This window comes from Lytechinus pictus, chromosome 10, assembly GCF_037042905.1.
Source record: "Lytechinus pictus isolate F3 Inbred chromosome 10, Lp3.0, whole genome shotgun sequence".
Classification (NCBI taxonomy): Eukaryota; Metazoa; Echinodermata; class Echinoidea; order Temnopleuroida; family Toxopneustidae; genus Lytechinus; species Lytechinus pictus.
This window is the reverse complement of record NC_087254.1, coordinates 27134318-27151275: the sequence shown is the minus strand read 5'-3', so window position 1 is coordinate 27151275 and position 16958 is coordinate 27134318. Positions and strand designations below refer to the sequence as shown.

General features: G+C 37.2%; 1 protein-coding gene across 1 annotated transcript in view; it reads right to left on the bottom strand.

The window, feature by feature from the left end:
* Nucleotides 1–13024, bottom strand: part of LOC129270421 (brain-specific angiogenesis inhibitor 1-associated protein 2-like protein 1) — a 49917-nt gene extending 36893 nt beyond the window's left edge. Inside the window, exons 1-4 of the mRNA XM_064105705.1 lie at nucleotides 12869–13024; nucleotides 10157–10232; nucleotides 7036–7122; nucleotides 218–279 (exon numbers count right to left, since the gene is read on the bottom strand). Coding sequence (XP_063961775.1) covers nucleotides 218–279; nucleotides 7036–7122; nucleotides 10157–10232; nucleotides 12869–12916 — 273 coding nt within the window. The 5' untranslated portion in view covers nucleotides 12917–13024. The remainder of the gene's footprint in view (nucleotides 1–217; nucleotides 280–7035; nucleotides 7123–10156; nucleotides 10233–12868) is intronic.
* Between the last annotated feature and the right edge of the window lie 3934 nt (nucleotides 13025–16958).

The following is a 16958-nucleotide window of genomic DNA, read 5'->3' as shown; positions in this document are numbered from 1 at the left end:
CCTGGCTTCAAATTTGCAAACATATCTTTCATAGAGCAAGCACGACAACATTAATCTGATCAACCTAAATCAGATAAACATGTATACACTACCATTAATAACACCTTTTATAAGTTCAGCGTTGATAAAGCACAGCTTTGAGATACACACAACATGATTCTTCTCCATATCAATAAAAATGTAAACACCCTGGCTGATATTCTTATTCTGTACTTACTGTGATTTCTCTTTCAGTTTCTATTTGCCTGTAGGTTTCTGCTATCTGAAGTAGTGACTGACCTGCAGAGATAAAAAACAAAACAAAACAAATTAAAGATTTACAAACTTAAAGTTCCAGTCGTACGATCCAATTGTGGAAGAAATAGTAAAGGCATCTAAAAATTAGAGTGGGCAGTATTGACTTTAGGGTCACCCAAAATACCAGTTACATGTATAGTGTGTGTTTTTGATTTTTTTTTTTTTTTTTTTTTTTTTTTTTTTTTTTGGGGGGGATGTGAGTCTCTTTCCTCGTACACAGCAATGCATGTACATGTATAGGGTGTATGGCCAGTGGCCACAACCTTTCGGCAATTTGTTGTTGTTGTTTTTCATAATTTGAATGCAGGTTTATTCATAGGGCATTGATTCTGAATCTTAAAAATCGTTTGCAGTTGATCTGTTAATCAATTTTTCTATATCTTATTTCTTCTACTGAAAAGAACTTGCAAGCTTAATGGTTGCTTTTACATGTTTCCCTGTCTACATGTAGGTACTCTTTAAAAGAAATGCATTCACTTTCAAAACCCCTGTATCATCATACATGTAGATAGCATGGTGATCTCTTATTACTTGTAATTCCAAGAAGGAAATATGCAAAATCAGAATATATTTCTTGCGGTGACAGGGACAACCATTTAAAGGTAAACTTCTTTTGCCAAATAGGGCCTACTTGTGCTCAGCGAGAACTCCCATTTTTTATTCCAGTAAATCAGTTTTTTCTCTTCCCATTTGGTACCCTTGTCACAGTTACATGTAGCTCTTCCCTCCAAATTTCTTCTTTTTTTAGTTTGAACTATCATGGATATTATTGATTCTTTATATAACATGTAATATAGCCCTGCATTTAAAAAAAATTATTTTATGGTGTTTGCACTACTTCAAAAGTGTACACACATACGTTCACAATATACATGTACCGTTGTTCCATTATGAATATGGGAGTCTGTCTGTCAAACTCTGGAACCCCTTTAGAAATATCCTGTGTCTGGATTGCTAATGAGTCAGGACCCCCCTTGTTCTCTCTCAGCACATATTTGAAGAAGGGGGACTGGCCAGGTTTCCCCTCAATGCGAGGAGCTTGAGGAAAGGGTAGTTTCCTGTTTGCTAGAACAGCTCGTTTCTCAATCCTCCAGAATGTTTCTTTCTTTGGGATCTTCAATGTACACAGTAGCACACACTTGTAGGCCCATCTCTAGTCTATAAAACTTGAAATGATTAAGATAAGTCTTTCTTTGTAGCTTTGGTAAACTTAATACACCACTATACTATATTTGAACAAGGTTTTTAATAACCAGTATTGGGTTAATTGAAAAATAATGTTGAAAAAGTATTATAATCAAACAGTAAATATTTTTGTATAATAATTCTATGCAGAAAATCTTGCGTCGAAATCTTGATCACATTCTCATTGATTTTAAAATCTCACATTCCAAAACTCTTTCTTTTAAATTACATGTTTAAGAGATTTACACCATTCATAATTCAATAAACAAGATTATAAATTTATAAAATATAATTTATTAAATGGTAAGTCTAAGTCAGGTAGATTTTGCTGACTAAAATCTTGAGTTTGATCGGAAATGGTATATAAACTTATAAAGTTGAAATTTATGCAATTTTAATCATGCATACTGCTGCAGTCACATTTCTCCCACGGCGGTCACACTGTGAGTCGAAAACAGCCGTGTTTTATTCATTTTTATTCAAACCACATTGGGGCTATTCCACAGTTACTCACGTTACATTTGGAGACACCTTGACTCATACTTGGAGCTGTAACTCCATTATTATTGATAGGAACTAAACATCGCTTTATCACAACATAGTACGCAGTCTGACTATCCTTTGTATAAAAACAAAACTTGGGAAATTTCATTATGCTCCTGGCAAATCTTTGAAATGTGTCGGTTACTCATGTTACATGATTTGGACATGCATAAAATGAAAAGTGGACATTTATAAGTGAAAAGTGTCCTCATGCAAGGCTTTTATGAAAGCTGATTATATCCATTTCAAAGAAGTATATTAGGGAGACAAATTTGTATATAATTAAAAAAATAAAGAACACATGGTTTCTACTAGGAGTGCAGATAAAGTGGTTACTCACGTTACGGTTCAGATGGGCTACATGTATATACATGTACAAAGACACATTGAGCTCATGTCCACCAACCTATGGAATTGCCCATACATGTAGGTAGCTGGTACAATAAATGTTAAAACGGCTGTTTTTTACTTGCTGTACGGCCGCAGTAGGGGAAATGTGACCGCGCCAAGTCTGGCTAAATACAAAGGGTAGTCAACACTTCCACTAATAGTGACAACTGACTGAAGACTAGGCAAAATGTTTCCCCCTCCTTGCTCCTGACAATGGAATGACTAAAGCAGTAAAACCCAAGGAGGTAATACTGTAGGATACTAAAAATGTCAATATCACAAACAAATTCATAAGCTGGGATGTACCCCCCCCCCCCCCACCGGCACCCACCAGCCTCCAACCACCACCCTTTTCCATTCTAGATCCTGTTGTGTCCTCTTCTGCTAACCTCCGGCTTGCCTTAAGAAATGGAGCACTCTCTGTTCTCTCCGGATAAAAAGAAAATATTTCCTTTGTATGGGAGCGAGTTCATGTTGGCCCTATTGCACATGTAGGCCTAATGTCAACCAAAATTTTTGGAGGGGGGGGGGTCTGTTTTGGGCAAATACACTGTGGGGATTGCTAGAGTTCACCCCCAGCATTTTTTATTTCCACTCCTAAAGGTGAGCCTGGCAAGTCAACAATTAAAAGAGAAGTACACACAGTATACAATGTACATGTACATGAAGGAATATAATTCTCCCCAGCTCCCCATGTCCCTATCCCTCCAAGGAACATCGAAGAAAAGTTAACTTTCCACCTTTATTGTGTTGACTTGACCTGTGACTTTCACTTTCAATCAAGCCATGAAAACACAGGTATGGCAAAATGACAATAGCACAACCTAGCAATTGCCACAGGTAAAAAGTAGCATGCCATTTGAACAGTGGAGTAGTACATGTAGTTCCCACCTTTGTCAAAAACATCATCCAAGGCTCCATACTAACTTTTTTCATCAATTTTATATTTTTGGTAGTCCGCAAAGCAGATTTAGTGGCCCTAAGACAATAGAAAACATTACAATTTATCAAATCTTTGGTAGCCCAACAGGGCCACTAATTGTTGGCATTTACAGAATTTTGGTGGCCCGACTGATTTTTGGTTGCCTCGGGCCACCGGACCGTTGCTAATGTCGAGCCCTGAAGATGGATAGGCCTACAGCCTAGATTGAATTTGAGTTCACAGGTCGACCTCATGATATCCCATGTTAATGTCTTTGTATGTAATAAAAAATAATATGATTTGTATAGCGCACATTCACCTTGTAAAGTGCTCAAGGCGCTCCTAAATTACATGTACCCTGGCTATTTTAGTCTACCAATATTCCGGTGCTCACAGCTTTTTGAGCAATTACTTCCTGCCAGTACCCATTTACCTCACCTGATGATTTTATTTGTAATTCAAGAATGTCCATTTCAGTTTGTACTGTAAACTACAGGGGTGTATGAAGTGATCACAAAAAAAGAAGGAAAGTGCGGCAAAAAGAGATCAAAATTATTTTTAAAGAGGAAAGGTATTTGATATTAAATTTAAATGAAATTAAGCTGAAACCTAATTTTAAGTAAAAATAGCTGAAATCAGCAAAGAGGCTGAACTCCTACACCCCTTCACAAGTATTCAGTTTAAGTTCTGTGAGACATGATGATTACAATGTACAAAAATCCATTCATTCATTTTCTGCAAATTATTGAGAAAAAAAATCATTGTTAAAACAAATAAACATTTTTTTTTCATTAGAATATTCAGAAAAATAATTCACCACAAGCATTGTGGAAAGATTATGTACAACTAATCAAAGAGTACATTTTATGCAATATTGCTTTGCATTAAATAAGCCAGTTCACGGTTAGCTCATGATCAAATTTTCTCAAATGACCTTTGTGATTTTTCATTTATAGGATAAGCACTATCATTTTCAAATGTAGATGTTGCGTAAGCTTTACCGGTAGAGTATTCAAATTCTAAGAACAAAAGGCATTGTATAGACCAGGTGACTAGACTAGAATAGTACATCAGGGATAAAGTTTGGAAATCTGTTTTATTGTCTGCCTTTGGCACGTTTGACTATTGTTTAGGCTACTGTCAAATACCAGTGATTACGAAGGCTCTATTTATTACTCTTCAGCTTGGATGCATGTGATAAAATGAATATTTTGAAAGGAATACATGAATAATCATCAAATGACAAATGGCTATGTCAGTGAATTTGAAAGCCACCTTCATGGTTTATCTCAAATGACCTTTTTCTGCTCGTGCGCAGTTTACAACCGTGAACAGGCTTATTGAGCAGTGCACAATTCTCACAAGTTTTCTTTGAATTCCTTTCTTTTTCCAAGTCTCATATTATTAGGCCTACAGTGTACATATTATGAATGATGGTTTAAATTCCTATATATTGACATGAAATTGATCAATTTTCAACAACGCTGTCTGCTTTTCTACAATAGATAAAGAGCCAACAGCCAGGCAAAACAACCTTGAATATGGTCACTTCTGACAACATTCTCATTTACATGTATAGATCTGTCCTCATTCAGCACTTGAAATGAAATAATTAAACAACCTCAATAAAATCATAAGAATGCAGCAATCAATGTAATGTAGGCCTATATTTTGAACCCTAGATTGTACGCATTCAATAGACAATGTACTGTAAAGCAAAGGCCAGGCCTGCATTTATTCATGTAGCTATTCCAACATGTGTTTAAACAATCAATTCTGAAAGAGAAATACAGTATGTGGAGAGTTCATGCCCTGTGCATGGGATTATGATATTCATATATTGCGCTGGCATTCATCTCATCAGACATTTAAACTCAATCAATCAAGACTGTACTGTCCAAGTACTACTAGGGGCTCACAACAACTTTATTTTGAATACAATGAGTTCTGGCACACTACTGTCCCAATGCCACATTGCATAATTTTAAAAAAGTAACCATCAACAGGGCTGTGGTCACATAAAAAATAATAAATTTACATTTAGGCCTACCCCTCAAATGTCCAAAATACAGTCCTGGGCCCTGTAACGTTGCATAAAAGTTATGGTAACTTTGCCATCCAATGGCAACTACCATGGTAACGCTGATCAACAGCCAATCAAAATCAAGGATTCCATGCATGTTACCATTGCATGGCAAAGTCAACATTATGGTACATGTAACTTTTATACAACAGGGCCCTTTCAAAATCACTTCAGTTAAAGCGATCTTGTTGCTATGGAAGCGCTCTCAGTGGGGGGACATGTTTCACGCGAAATTCGAAACCGCAGCGTCGGCCTTCTACACCTGTTGAGCGCGCTCAAAATGTGCGAAGATCGCTTCCCGAAGAACGGTTGTGTCCTCACATATACATGTACGCTAAAACCAGTTTAACGAGGCAAAGCGATCTTGAAAACTACATCACGAGGTGGTTTTCCGAAATGGTTTGGAAGATCGCTTCGAACGTTCTCACTACGTGTTAAACTAGTTTCCAGTAAACTTCGTGTAGATTTAGGAACGTAGTGAGAACAGTGTCTACTTTAATGTGTAATGGCATCACTTGAAGAGGTCTATAATAGAAGAAATTTTCCAAACCAGTTTGGAAAACCACCTCACGATGTGGTTTTCAAGATCACTTTGCCTCATTCAACTATTTCAAGACTACAGGTGAGGACACAACGCAACCATTCATTGGGAGCGATCTAGCCTCTTGTCGAGGCCCTGGCAGCTGCTTCCCGAGCGAAGCTAGCGATATAGTGAAGCAGAGTGCAGAGAGCCAGGGCCACTTGACATCTGAGCTGAATTTCACTGACTTCCTTGTTTTTTTCTTGTTTTTACCAATAATCCGACCAAAAACTGGTCAGTGAAAATCATCCAATGAGAGCCGGGCTGCTATGACGTAACTTAGCAACTTTTAGGAAAAATCCAACTTTGAGGGCTCCCTACAAGAAATCAACGCGCATGAGCTCATCTTGAATGGCGAAGAGTGACGACGAAATATCAAAGAGCATTGAATATGCCTCTAAAATGCTGAATATTGACCGATTTAAGTATTTGCAAGTCGATGAAATTAAATCTGCACTGAAAGGACAAGATTTTTGTAAATCTACCCACAGGATATGGAACAAATGTAATCTGTCATGCGATTCCACTATGCGTCGATTATCGATCTCCGCAGTGCAGTAAGGGAGTCTGGAGTCGAGTTGTTTAGTTGCATGGTGCTTCCCCTTGACTCGAGTCTGACCAGGCCGATCTCCCGAGAAGTTTTGGGGCGGTGATGGGTCTGTTACGGCTAGTACTAGTAGTAGTAGTAGTAGTACCACTACTTGTAGCATTTTAAATGAATCCCCTGCAGAATAGTCCCTGAGAATAGTGGACTACTAGTATTCCGAACCCCGGACAAAACAACTTCAAGTTTGACATTTCATTGATTTACTAGGTGACTGGTAATAGTCATGACTCATGTATATTCATTAGGAAGACGCTCCTCATGAATATATAATTCAGCTCAGATGTCAAGAGGCTCTAGCTTGCTGAATTCGCTTCTCCACAAACTGTGCATAGAATGTCTACACTTCAGTTTCAAATTTTGCGTGAAAAATGTGGTTTTGAAAACCACTGTCGCTTGAAGTTGAAGCCACCTCTCCAACCATTACTTACCCAGTTGTCTGGAGTCTTTTGTCTCACTAGCGAGTTCACCAACAGCAACTATAGCATTGAAATAATCCTTTGCAGCTTGTGATACACCTGAAACAATCAAAAGATGTTATGAAAAAAAAAAATTCCATGACCTATGTTGATACAAAGCAATTCATTATAATGCAGTTTATTATGATGAACACGATACATTAATATAAATTTGTTAGTGAATCTTCTGGATTACAGTTTGTACAAAAAAAGTAGTCATGAAGATCAGTCTGAGATTGAGTTCAACAATTTATGATAAATAATTAATCAAAGATTTGGGGCCCCGTTTCATAAAACTTGTTATAACCATGTACTGAAATAAATCAATTTGACTGGCTGATAGTATGCTTGTTATAGAAATTTCCATTTGTTATTATAACAAGTATTATATCCCTTATTTAAGATTGTTGTATTGAGAGTGTACACAAGGAGAAAAAGAATAGTTTTACTACGAAAAACGTTTGCCATGAAATAGTTCATTTTCCTTGCTGACGTCACGCATAGTCCATTTTTTCCCTAGGGAAAAAGTGAACTATACGTTTTTTGACCCCGCCCCTACTCGATTCGCGAGCTGTGCGGCGCGATGCGAGCAGAGCGCTGCTCAGCTCAACGGTACTCTCTACTGCATGCCACTGTAAACTTTCGGCGAGCTGCACTAACCAGGTGCGATCGCTGAACAGACGATCAATACGGCAAGGCTTATTGTTTTCTCAACTTCTCAACGATTGTTCCATCATCGACTTGTTAAAAATCGTTTTGCTGTAAAAGTCGGGTATCAACGAAGAATATCGTATGAAGAATATATATGAGTGGAAGGGATATAAAACAAATATACAATGACCCATTCTCGGAACAGGCTAAAACTATTCGCACTCAGGAACATCACATAGTACTATTCTCCCTCGGGCCGATGGCCCTCGGGAGAATAGTACTACATGTATGTGATGTTCCTTCGATGCGAATAGTTTTAGCCAGATCCTCGAGTGTCATTGTATATTTGTATACTATGAAACATGTACATGTAGATGTTGACAACTTGACATCATATTACATTGAAAAAAAATTAATTGCTTTGATTTCAGTTGAAGTATTGGGCACTCAAGTTGTTTACCCAAATCATATCAATTCAGTACCGTTTCATCAATCCAGGCACTTGAATCTCTATTTGTTTTCTCTTATCTGTGGTTTTGATTGAAGCGAGGTTCATACAACATAATGTGTACTTAGAATTAGAGTTTTTAAGACTTGCACAATTCTAAATATTCATTATTACATTTAACAGATTTGAAGATAAAAAGAGTGTGTAATAATAATAATAATAAAACAAAGTCTAGTGTACATGTATGGGACTGGGCCTGAGGAAAACGGGATCAATTATTGAGTACAAACATAAAAATTTAAAAGATTCTTCTTTTTAGTTTTACAGGAAATTACACCTCACTAAAATTTGTTGTAACTGTGGCAAAACTAACTTTGAAATTCTCATTAATTTCATTTTTTTTCAAAGTTTCAAAGGAAACATACACTGCACAGTGCAAAAGGGGTTGAATTCAAATGTATTCATTATTCCAACATGTACATGTAGTCCACGACTCCACAAAACATACAGTACTTCATAGTTCACCCTGAAATTGAGTTGGTTTGATTAGATAAGGAAAATGAGAAAAGCAGACTTAAAAACATGTTCTTGTTGTCATCAAGAATCCTTATGAATTATTTTTGTAAATTTACATATTGTGATGATATGATTTATAAAGTGTATATAAATGAGTTTGAGGAAACTTAAATAGTAAAAATTATACAATGTACAAAAACATAAATAAGAAGAGTTGGCTTTAAAACATACTCTACAATTTATAGACTCAACAAAAAATTGGGGAAATATTCTTGTGGGGAGTTCAGTCCAAATTTTATCCCCCCCCCCTCCCCCCCCCCAAAAAAAAAAATATATATATATAAAACTTTCAGTGTATTTTTCAGCTATAATTCCTGTTATGATCAAAGGTTCCAAACTATGATAATCTTGTGTGAACACTGCTCTCTTATTTCTAAACCTTGCTTTATGAAGGTATAGGACATGGACCTGTATTTACACACACACACAAATACAAACACACACACAGAGTGAGCAGGAAATAATGAGATACCAGAGGAGGAAAACATAGCTGCTTTTCCAATTTCCACTTCCTACCAAGTTTCCTGTTACCCAAACGTTTCTTTTTTTAAGTTTGATTACAGGGGCTGTGGTTAATAGCCAAGATGTATTGGTGGTCAATAGGATCTAAAGGGATGTACTGTATTGTATGATCTATAGTATAATACATAATCAAACATTACAAAATACCAACATGTACCCATAGTATCATTTAGCTCCAAAAACATCTCTTAAAAATATACTACTTGAAAAAAACTATGTCACATCACTCCTGAAATTCATTATAATCCAGGTCCCATTTCATAAAGCCTTGTTGAAATAACATTTAGCAAGTTTTACTATCAGCCAATTAAAGTGAATGATTTCAGTAACAAGATTTTAATAAGAAACAGTGCCCCCTTATCAGGGCTGTTCAAGGTCAATTGTCATGCATTATGAGGGAGTGAGTATGTCAACTTCCTCAGAATTCTTGTCACGCAAGAACTCCTAAAAGAAGGAGTGACACTTTTCATAAGAGCATGGACCTAGGTCCATAAGAGGTAGGCTACATCTACTTTGGGACATTAAAAAGGGAGATGATACACCCCCCCCCAAAAAAAAATAATAATAATAAATAAATAGATAGATAAAATGAATAAATAAATGAAATAAATGAATAAAGAAATAATGTTGAATGACATACATGTACATATACATATAGCCTCCCATAGGTAGTTTTTCAGTGATAACAAGTTTACTGAAACAGGGTCTGGGGTCAATTAACAAAATCATAGGCCACTCAAAAAAGTCTCAAATTTATCATTTGTTATTGAAAGTTTTAGGAATTGAAATCCTACCATCAAATAACCCTTATTTATGTAGCTGAAATTGTATTTTAGTGTATTTTAGGGGGCTGAGCAACAACTCAATATGTAGAATAATTGATACATATTTACTTACTTTGTAATGCCTTCTCATAAGCTCTGCCAAGAGTGACTAGATTCCTCAATTCAGGATTAAATCCCTCTATCGTATGCTGTAAATACAAACACATTATAACTCAACAATAACTTTGCATTGTACTTTGTGAATAAAACACTAATCCTACAACTGCATAGTATAATACATCTACACCTACATGCACATGTAGTTTTAGCAAAGAAAATGTGAATTGCATGTATGCAGGTAGTGTAAGTTAAGTTGTTACACTGCATGCGTGCTGTTTTTTCCCATTTTTTTTAGTTGACTGTAGGTAACACATAGATTCCATAACAAGGTGATAAAATGCGATTCCCATTTTATCTACATTCCACTTTCATTAATTTAGCTGTTGCCGCCCTCTTTCCCATTGGGAAAAAGGGCAACAGCTAAATTAATGAAAGTGGAATGTAGACATACATGTAGCGATCTAGTCTAACATCATTTCAGTTTTTCCCCCATTTCAAATAACAATTTGCTTATTGAACCTTTCTTTTATTTAATTCATATTCATTTCAGTCTGAGTACTGTACACATATTAAGATTAGGGATATCATTCATATATTCACATTGTAGAGATTTCCAGTAAAGGAAGTAAGCCCTGAAAGAGCTGCCAAATGAAAATCTTGTCAATGGCAAGATGTTTTACAAGGTAGAATTTGATTTAATGTACGCATGTATTCTCTTCAAAATTAGACAGGGAAAAAAAACCTCAATTTAAGAGGGTACCAGCAATAAAAGCGACTGGGCATCATTTCCAGATTTTAAATAAAAATCCCATTGTTATACAGGTCTGAAAATTGTTAATTATTGTTAAAGAGTTAATTGAAAATTTCAAACCGGAAGTCTATTATTGATGGGTCTTATTAATTGAGCATTTCTAGAAAAATATTATAATTGGCTATTTTAAAATCTGGTTGTTGTTTATAACACGTATTTCCTTGTACATACATGTAAGATTAAAAAAGGGATACTTTGCTTTAAATGAAATGGTTGAAAACACTCAGGAGTTTATAGGTCTCTTGAACTGTAGGTATATATTTACATGAAGTATTCCATGGATAATAAACTAAAAATAAGAATCTGAGCCAATATTTTGGATTTAATTTTCACTCATAGTGAGAATACATGTATACCGTATCCTCAACATCCCTGTGAAAATAACCTTTCCACCATGTCCCACTCAATCACTTTTGTTAGTTTTATAATTCAGGGTTTTTAGACACACTTGTAAGCCATATAAATGGACTCAGTTCTTCTTTGTGTGAAAATGTAATATACAATCTACACTAAGTATGCTCATGATGTTTCAAAAAAGAGAAAAAAAAAACTCAGGGTTGTTGAGGGTGACAAATAAAAAGAATTACGGTAATTACAGTTATCTTTAAACAGATAAAATCACAAAATCTTCTTCTCCCGAGTCTACACCTGAAATTCACAACAATAACTGGATATGCTGAACATTAAACTAGTAAATATGCTTTGAAAATTAGTAATTGGAAAAGTTCTGAACCCTCCAAAACCATTTGGACAATGTCAGTGCATGTATGAAGTATCTGTGTGTAGTAGTCTGTATCTATCTATCTACCTGCTGCCCGGGGGGGGCACTTCCATTGACGAGTGGACACCTGCGAGTGGATACCATGCGCGACCACGGGGTCTTGAAAAGCACCCTAAACACGTATTTTCCATATTCTGAAAATGCACCCCTTAACAAGTATTGGCGTGTGAAATCCTACCCTTAACAAGTATTGGAAACAAATACTATTGGCAAGTATTCCCAGAACAGCCCCTAAACAAGTACAGCGATGTAGGCCTATGTATTTTCCATATTCTGAAAATGCACCCCTTAACAAGTATTGGAAACAAAACGATACTCGTAGCAAGTATATATTCCCTGTAATGAACCCCTAAACAAGTACAGAGATATTTTATTGTTATGTCACGTGTCCGTCGGCGTCGGTTTTACCTTTAGACACCATTATTTTGGTTTATTACGGCCCCACATTCCACACCTCGCACAAATCGGACTCTAAACACGTATAGTGTTGGGGCGCGGGCAAAAAGGACATCCTTTAGAAAACATTTTGATTTTGTTTTATCATCCCCGCATATTTGACCCTAAACACGTATATTTTTCCGAGCGAAATAGATACCCTTTTGGGCCTTTTTTCAATATTTTTGTGTTTTTGACACCCTTATCACGTTACGTACGTAACGTGCCCAATCTTGAAAAAGACATCCTTTTTACGTGTTTTTTTGGTCGCGCATGGAACCACTCGTCAATGTAAGTGGCCCCCCCCCCCCCCCCCCCCCCCCCGGGCCTGCTGCTAAATTTTTGCACAGAGGCGAGATCGATCAGGTGGATACTTGTGGATACAGTTACAGAGACAATGATAATTTAAATCAAATATTTATGAAACAAAAATGAAAACAAATCAATAATTTCAACTGGACTGTTGAGGAGACGCATGCCTCACCAAGCGTGCCTGATGACTGCCATTCATTGAGTGATTGCAAACCAACACTAACAGAGACACACGGACACCACCTGCTCTGCCACACCTTGCGGAGTCCAGCCCAGCGCAGCGAGGTAACACTTGTGCCCCGCTCAGCAGAGCTAGACTGCAGCTTAAAGTAAACCCATGAAATCTACTTTTAAACATACATCTAAAATAAATTATAAATCATTACCCGGTAGACATTTTCTGTCATTCTATGTAGTTGATCTCCCGTCGCCATATTGATAGAGGTTATTTATCCGCAACAAAATAAAAATTATTCCTTCCGTGCTCGACACCGCTCGCCACCAAGGGATGCCGCTACATTACCTTTGTTTTCGTTCTGTACGTACCGGTTTACCCGTGCGGAGTTTTTTGATCCCGCAATCGAGAACTTGAAAGCTACGCTTTTCCTGGAAGCGAAGAGCATAACACCCAAAGATTGTTCACCGCAGTCATAATATTGTAACACGAAAGTACTTGCAAGCGAGTTTTCTCATGCAGCAAAAATTTATGCCGGGGAGAGTGTGGAATTTAAAATGAGACAAGAATGGCGTTTTGGAACTTTTTGCTTCATATCTTCTACCACTATGACTTCTCAATTTGAATCCATTTATGGTAAATGAAAGAGATGCTATGGCATAAACAAAGTAACTGATAGTCGGACAGAGCTCCAGACTTCGAGTTTATTTTGGTTATTATAGGGCAAAATATTAATCAAAATAGGATCGAGTGCCCTGGGAACAATTTTCTTTTTTTCTTTTTTTTTTACTAGGGGGTGATGATCCAAATTTGAGAAGCGAAAAAAAAAGAGTTTCAATATTAAATAATCGAATGTCCTTTTGGTTCCGAGAAATCTTAAACAAATAGTACAAAATTTTGGTCCCGGGAAATTTGACAACCAAAAAACAAAAGTGTTTCACCTAAAATGTGGTTATATAAGGTCATTTTAGTGTTATATCTATCAATTTTTCCACTGCACCAATCAGAATGGTGCTGCCTATATGGGAAACAACACACACAGTGACCCCTGAGGAAAATATAGGGCTGGGGTGCTTCAGCACCTCCTACTTCTCAGGGCCATGCAAAATATGAGAATTCAGGGTGAATTTCGGAAGAGAAAAGGGTCACCATGCGGGTAGACTCGGATAAATTTTAATTGCGACGAAATACACATTAATATCCAAGTAAAAATCGAGGCGCCCGTTCCCCCCCCCCCCCCGTTTTCGTATTTTTAAGAGGGAATTCTGAGCTAATGCATTATCGAATCATCAATGACAGGGGCGTGACAGGGGGTGGCCAGGCGGGCAAGAGCCAACAATTTCCCGGTCATATCATGGTATGAACAGGATTTTTTATGAATTGTGCCCTGAGCATTGCCATTAGGGCGAAGCTCAATGCGTGACAAATACAAAAAGAGGGGGGCACAGTATGACGCGCGAAGCAAACAAAAATGCTCAATATAAGTCCCGAGCGAGCGAAGTGATCGAGAAAAAAAATCACCTTTTCATGAGAATCAAACTTTGAAATTGATTTTGACATGCATGGTATTGAGAAAAAAAAACATATCTTACATCTTCATTTCCCTTTTTTATCTTTTCTTTTTGGTTCTCGGTTGGAGAACTTTTAGGGTCAGTGCTATGAGGATCGGGTCCGGGGCAATGGCGGCATCAGGATTTTTAACCTAGGGGAGGGGGGGGGCAACACACAAACGGTTTGCCTATTTCTCAAAATCGAGCGACAAGCGCGATCTATTTTGTTTATGTAGACCTTATTGACTTGAAAAAGGACCTGTTTGTATTGGGCCATGAATATGATATCTCACCAAATAAATAATGCGAGCGCGAAGCGCGAGCTGAAATTTTTTGACATCCTGAGATGAAAACGTTATAAGCACTTTTTTCAATCATGAACTGGATGGCTATCTAATAAAACAACTAATGCGAGCGCGTAGCGCGAGCTGAAAATTTTTCATTTATGAAAATTATGAATACGCAGGATGTGTATCTCGCTTAAACGAATAATGAAAACTCTATCGTGAGAAGCATATTGACTTGAACATTGGAATTTTAAGCCCCATGCAAACAGATAATTTATTTATCTCAGTCAAAAGTTGAGTATACTGCGAGCGCGTAGCGCGAGCGATATTTTGAATGTATATTGACCTAAAAGATAGAGCTATAGCAGTGAATAGATAAGAAAATTTTCAAAGTTTAAAGAACGAAAAAGCTGCATGTTTTGGAGCACTTTGCAGCTTTAGTAGAACAACATTTACTATACATTTTTGTTATTTTTTAAAATTTCGGTGGGGAAGGGATCCCTCCTTGGTACCGCCACTGGCCTGGGGAGGAGCACCCGGAACCTCGTGATTATTATTTCTAAACATTGCAGATGGCCAGTTTTTTTAATCAAATCGCGGGTACATACACAACACATATTAACTTCAATGCAGTTCCGGGTAGGCCTAATAAAATATTTTGAGGCAGCACAACAGTTTTGATTTTAAAATTAAATTATAATTATGTGATAGTCGCTTTGGAAATTTAGCCAAAGTAAACATAAAGACTTTTTATAGTAAATCTAGCCAGCGTAAAGCTTTACTGTATAGAACATACTAAATAGGGATATATAGCCCTTGCCTAACCTTTGACTAAGGATTTTTGTTGTTGTCCTGATTGCGACCAGCATTATTGCCCAAAAATTAGCAAGCTTAAAATATACGCCATTCACCTTCCTTCCCGTTTTTTATATTTTTCAATCCTCGGCAGCCCGGTCTTCTCTTTTTTTTTCTTTTCCCTTTTCTTCAGATTCTTATTTTCCTATTTAGCTTTTAGCTCTTCCTTAATTTCCCGTTTTTTTGTTGCCTCCCCCCCCCCCCCATTTCCCGCCATTCTTGCCCGTTCTATTGAGGCATATATTTTGATTGTATATCCCTCTCTTGCTTATCATGCTAATGTATATTAGTATTTCACGATATTTTGTACTTAGTCACATGTTCTTCTTTTCTTCCTTTTCCCGCTTTCCTTCCATTTTCCCTATCTATGTCCTTTCTTTCCCTTTTTTCATGTTTTCCCTTTCCCCCTTTTCTTTCTTTCTTTCCCTTTCCCTTTCTCTCTTTCTCCCCCCCCTTTTTTTCTTTTCCCTTTTTTTTTATTTATCCGGTGAAATCCGCCAGAGGGGGCAGCTTGCCCCCCGCCCCCCACCTGTTACGCCACTGATCAATGATATAATTTTGGAGAAAAAAAAATCAGTTGCTTGTCTGCGTGGGGGCTTAGCGACCAAGCGAGAAAATTAAATATTTTTCAAGAGAAAAAGAAAAGAAGAAAAAAAATCAGTTAATTTTGGTGCGTTATACATAATCCCGGCCAAAATTCAATGTGTGGTATTTAAAAAGAACATTCAATAATAGGTGCCGAGCAGGCGCGGATTTAGGGGAAACTGTGGGACTGAAGCCCCGCCCCGCCCCCATGAGAAAAGACAACCCCCCAAAAAAAAAAAACGACCACTAAGGAAAAAAAATACAATTTATGTAGGCCCTTTATGCGTATAGTAATGCAGTATCCTGTTCATGTCGTCCAAGCTCTATATAAATAAAGTTTTTACTATTAAAATTCGAACATTTTCTCACTCGCTATATCTTCATGTTGAGTATCACATACGGGAATTTCATATGTTTTGCAGATTAATATCTATTTGGAAATTCATTATGATAAAGTGCTCCCTTAATTTGGCTATCAATTCGAAATTTCATCCATGGTCAACACATAGGGGTCGACATTTAAAACCCATTATTGGGAGAAGATATATACTCTTTCAGGATATTGTGACGTGTCAGGTTTTTTTTTTGAGGGGGGGGGGGGGCTTGTGAGGTGTCAGTGTTTTTTTATGTTTTATATATTTAATTACGTTCAAAAGGTCTCTGAAAATTGAAAATATCACTCTTCAATTAAAGTTTTTCGCTCTTTGATCACTCGGCTCACCGTCATGGGGGCCGGCGTGGGCTACTCTTGCGCAAGATACACCGTCGTAGACCCTATACCTATATGCTTCCCACAATAGGCCATTTCCATACTTTTGAATACCCCCCCCCCCCCCCCGTAGATCTATCTATCCGTAGATAGGGAAGGGGAGGGGATCCTATCTACGGATTCACTGTTCATCGTGCATCTTTTCATAACAAAACTAAAAAGAAAGCAAATCTAAACCCAAACTTCCACATTCTTGGAGGTATTTTTTAATGTAACACACATTTTGAAACAACTTTTGTGTGTTTTTTTATGGGT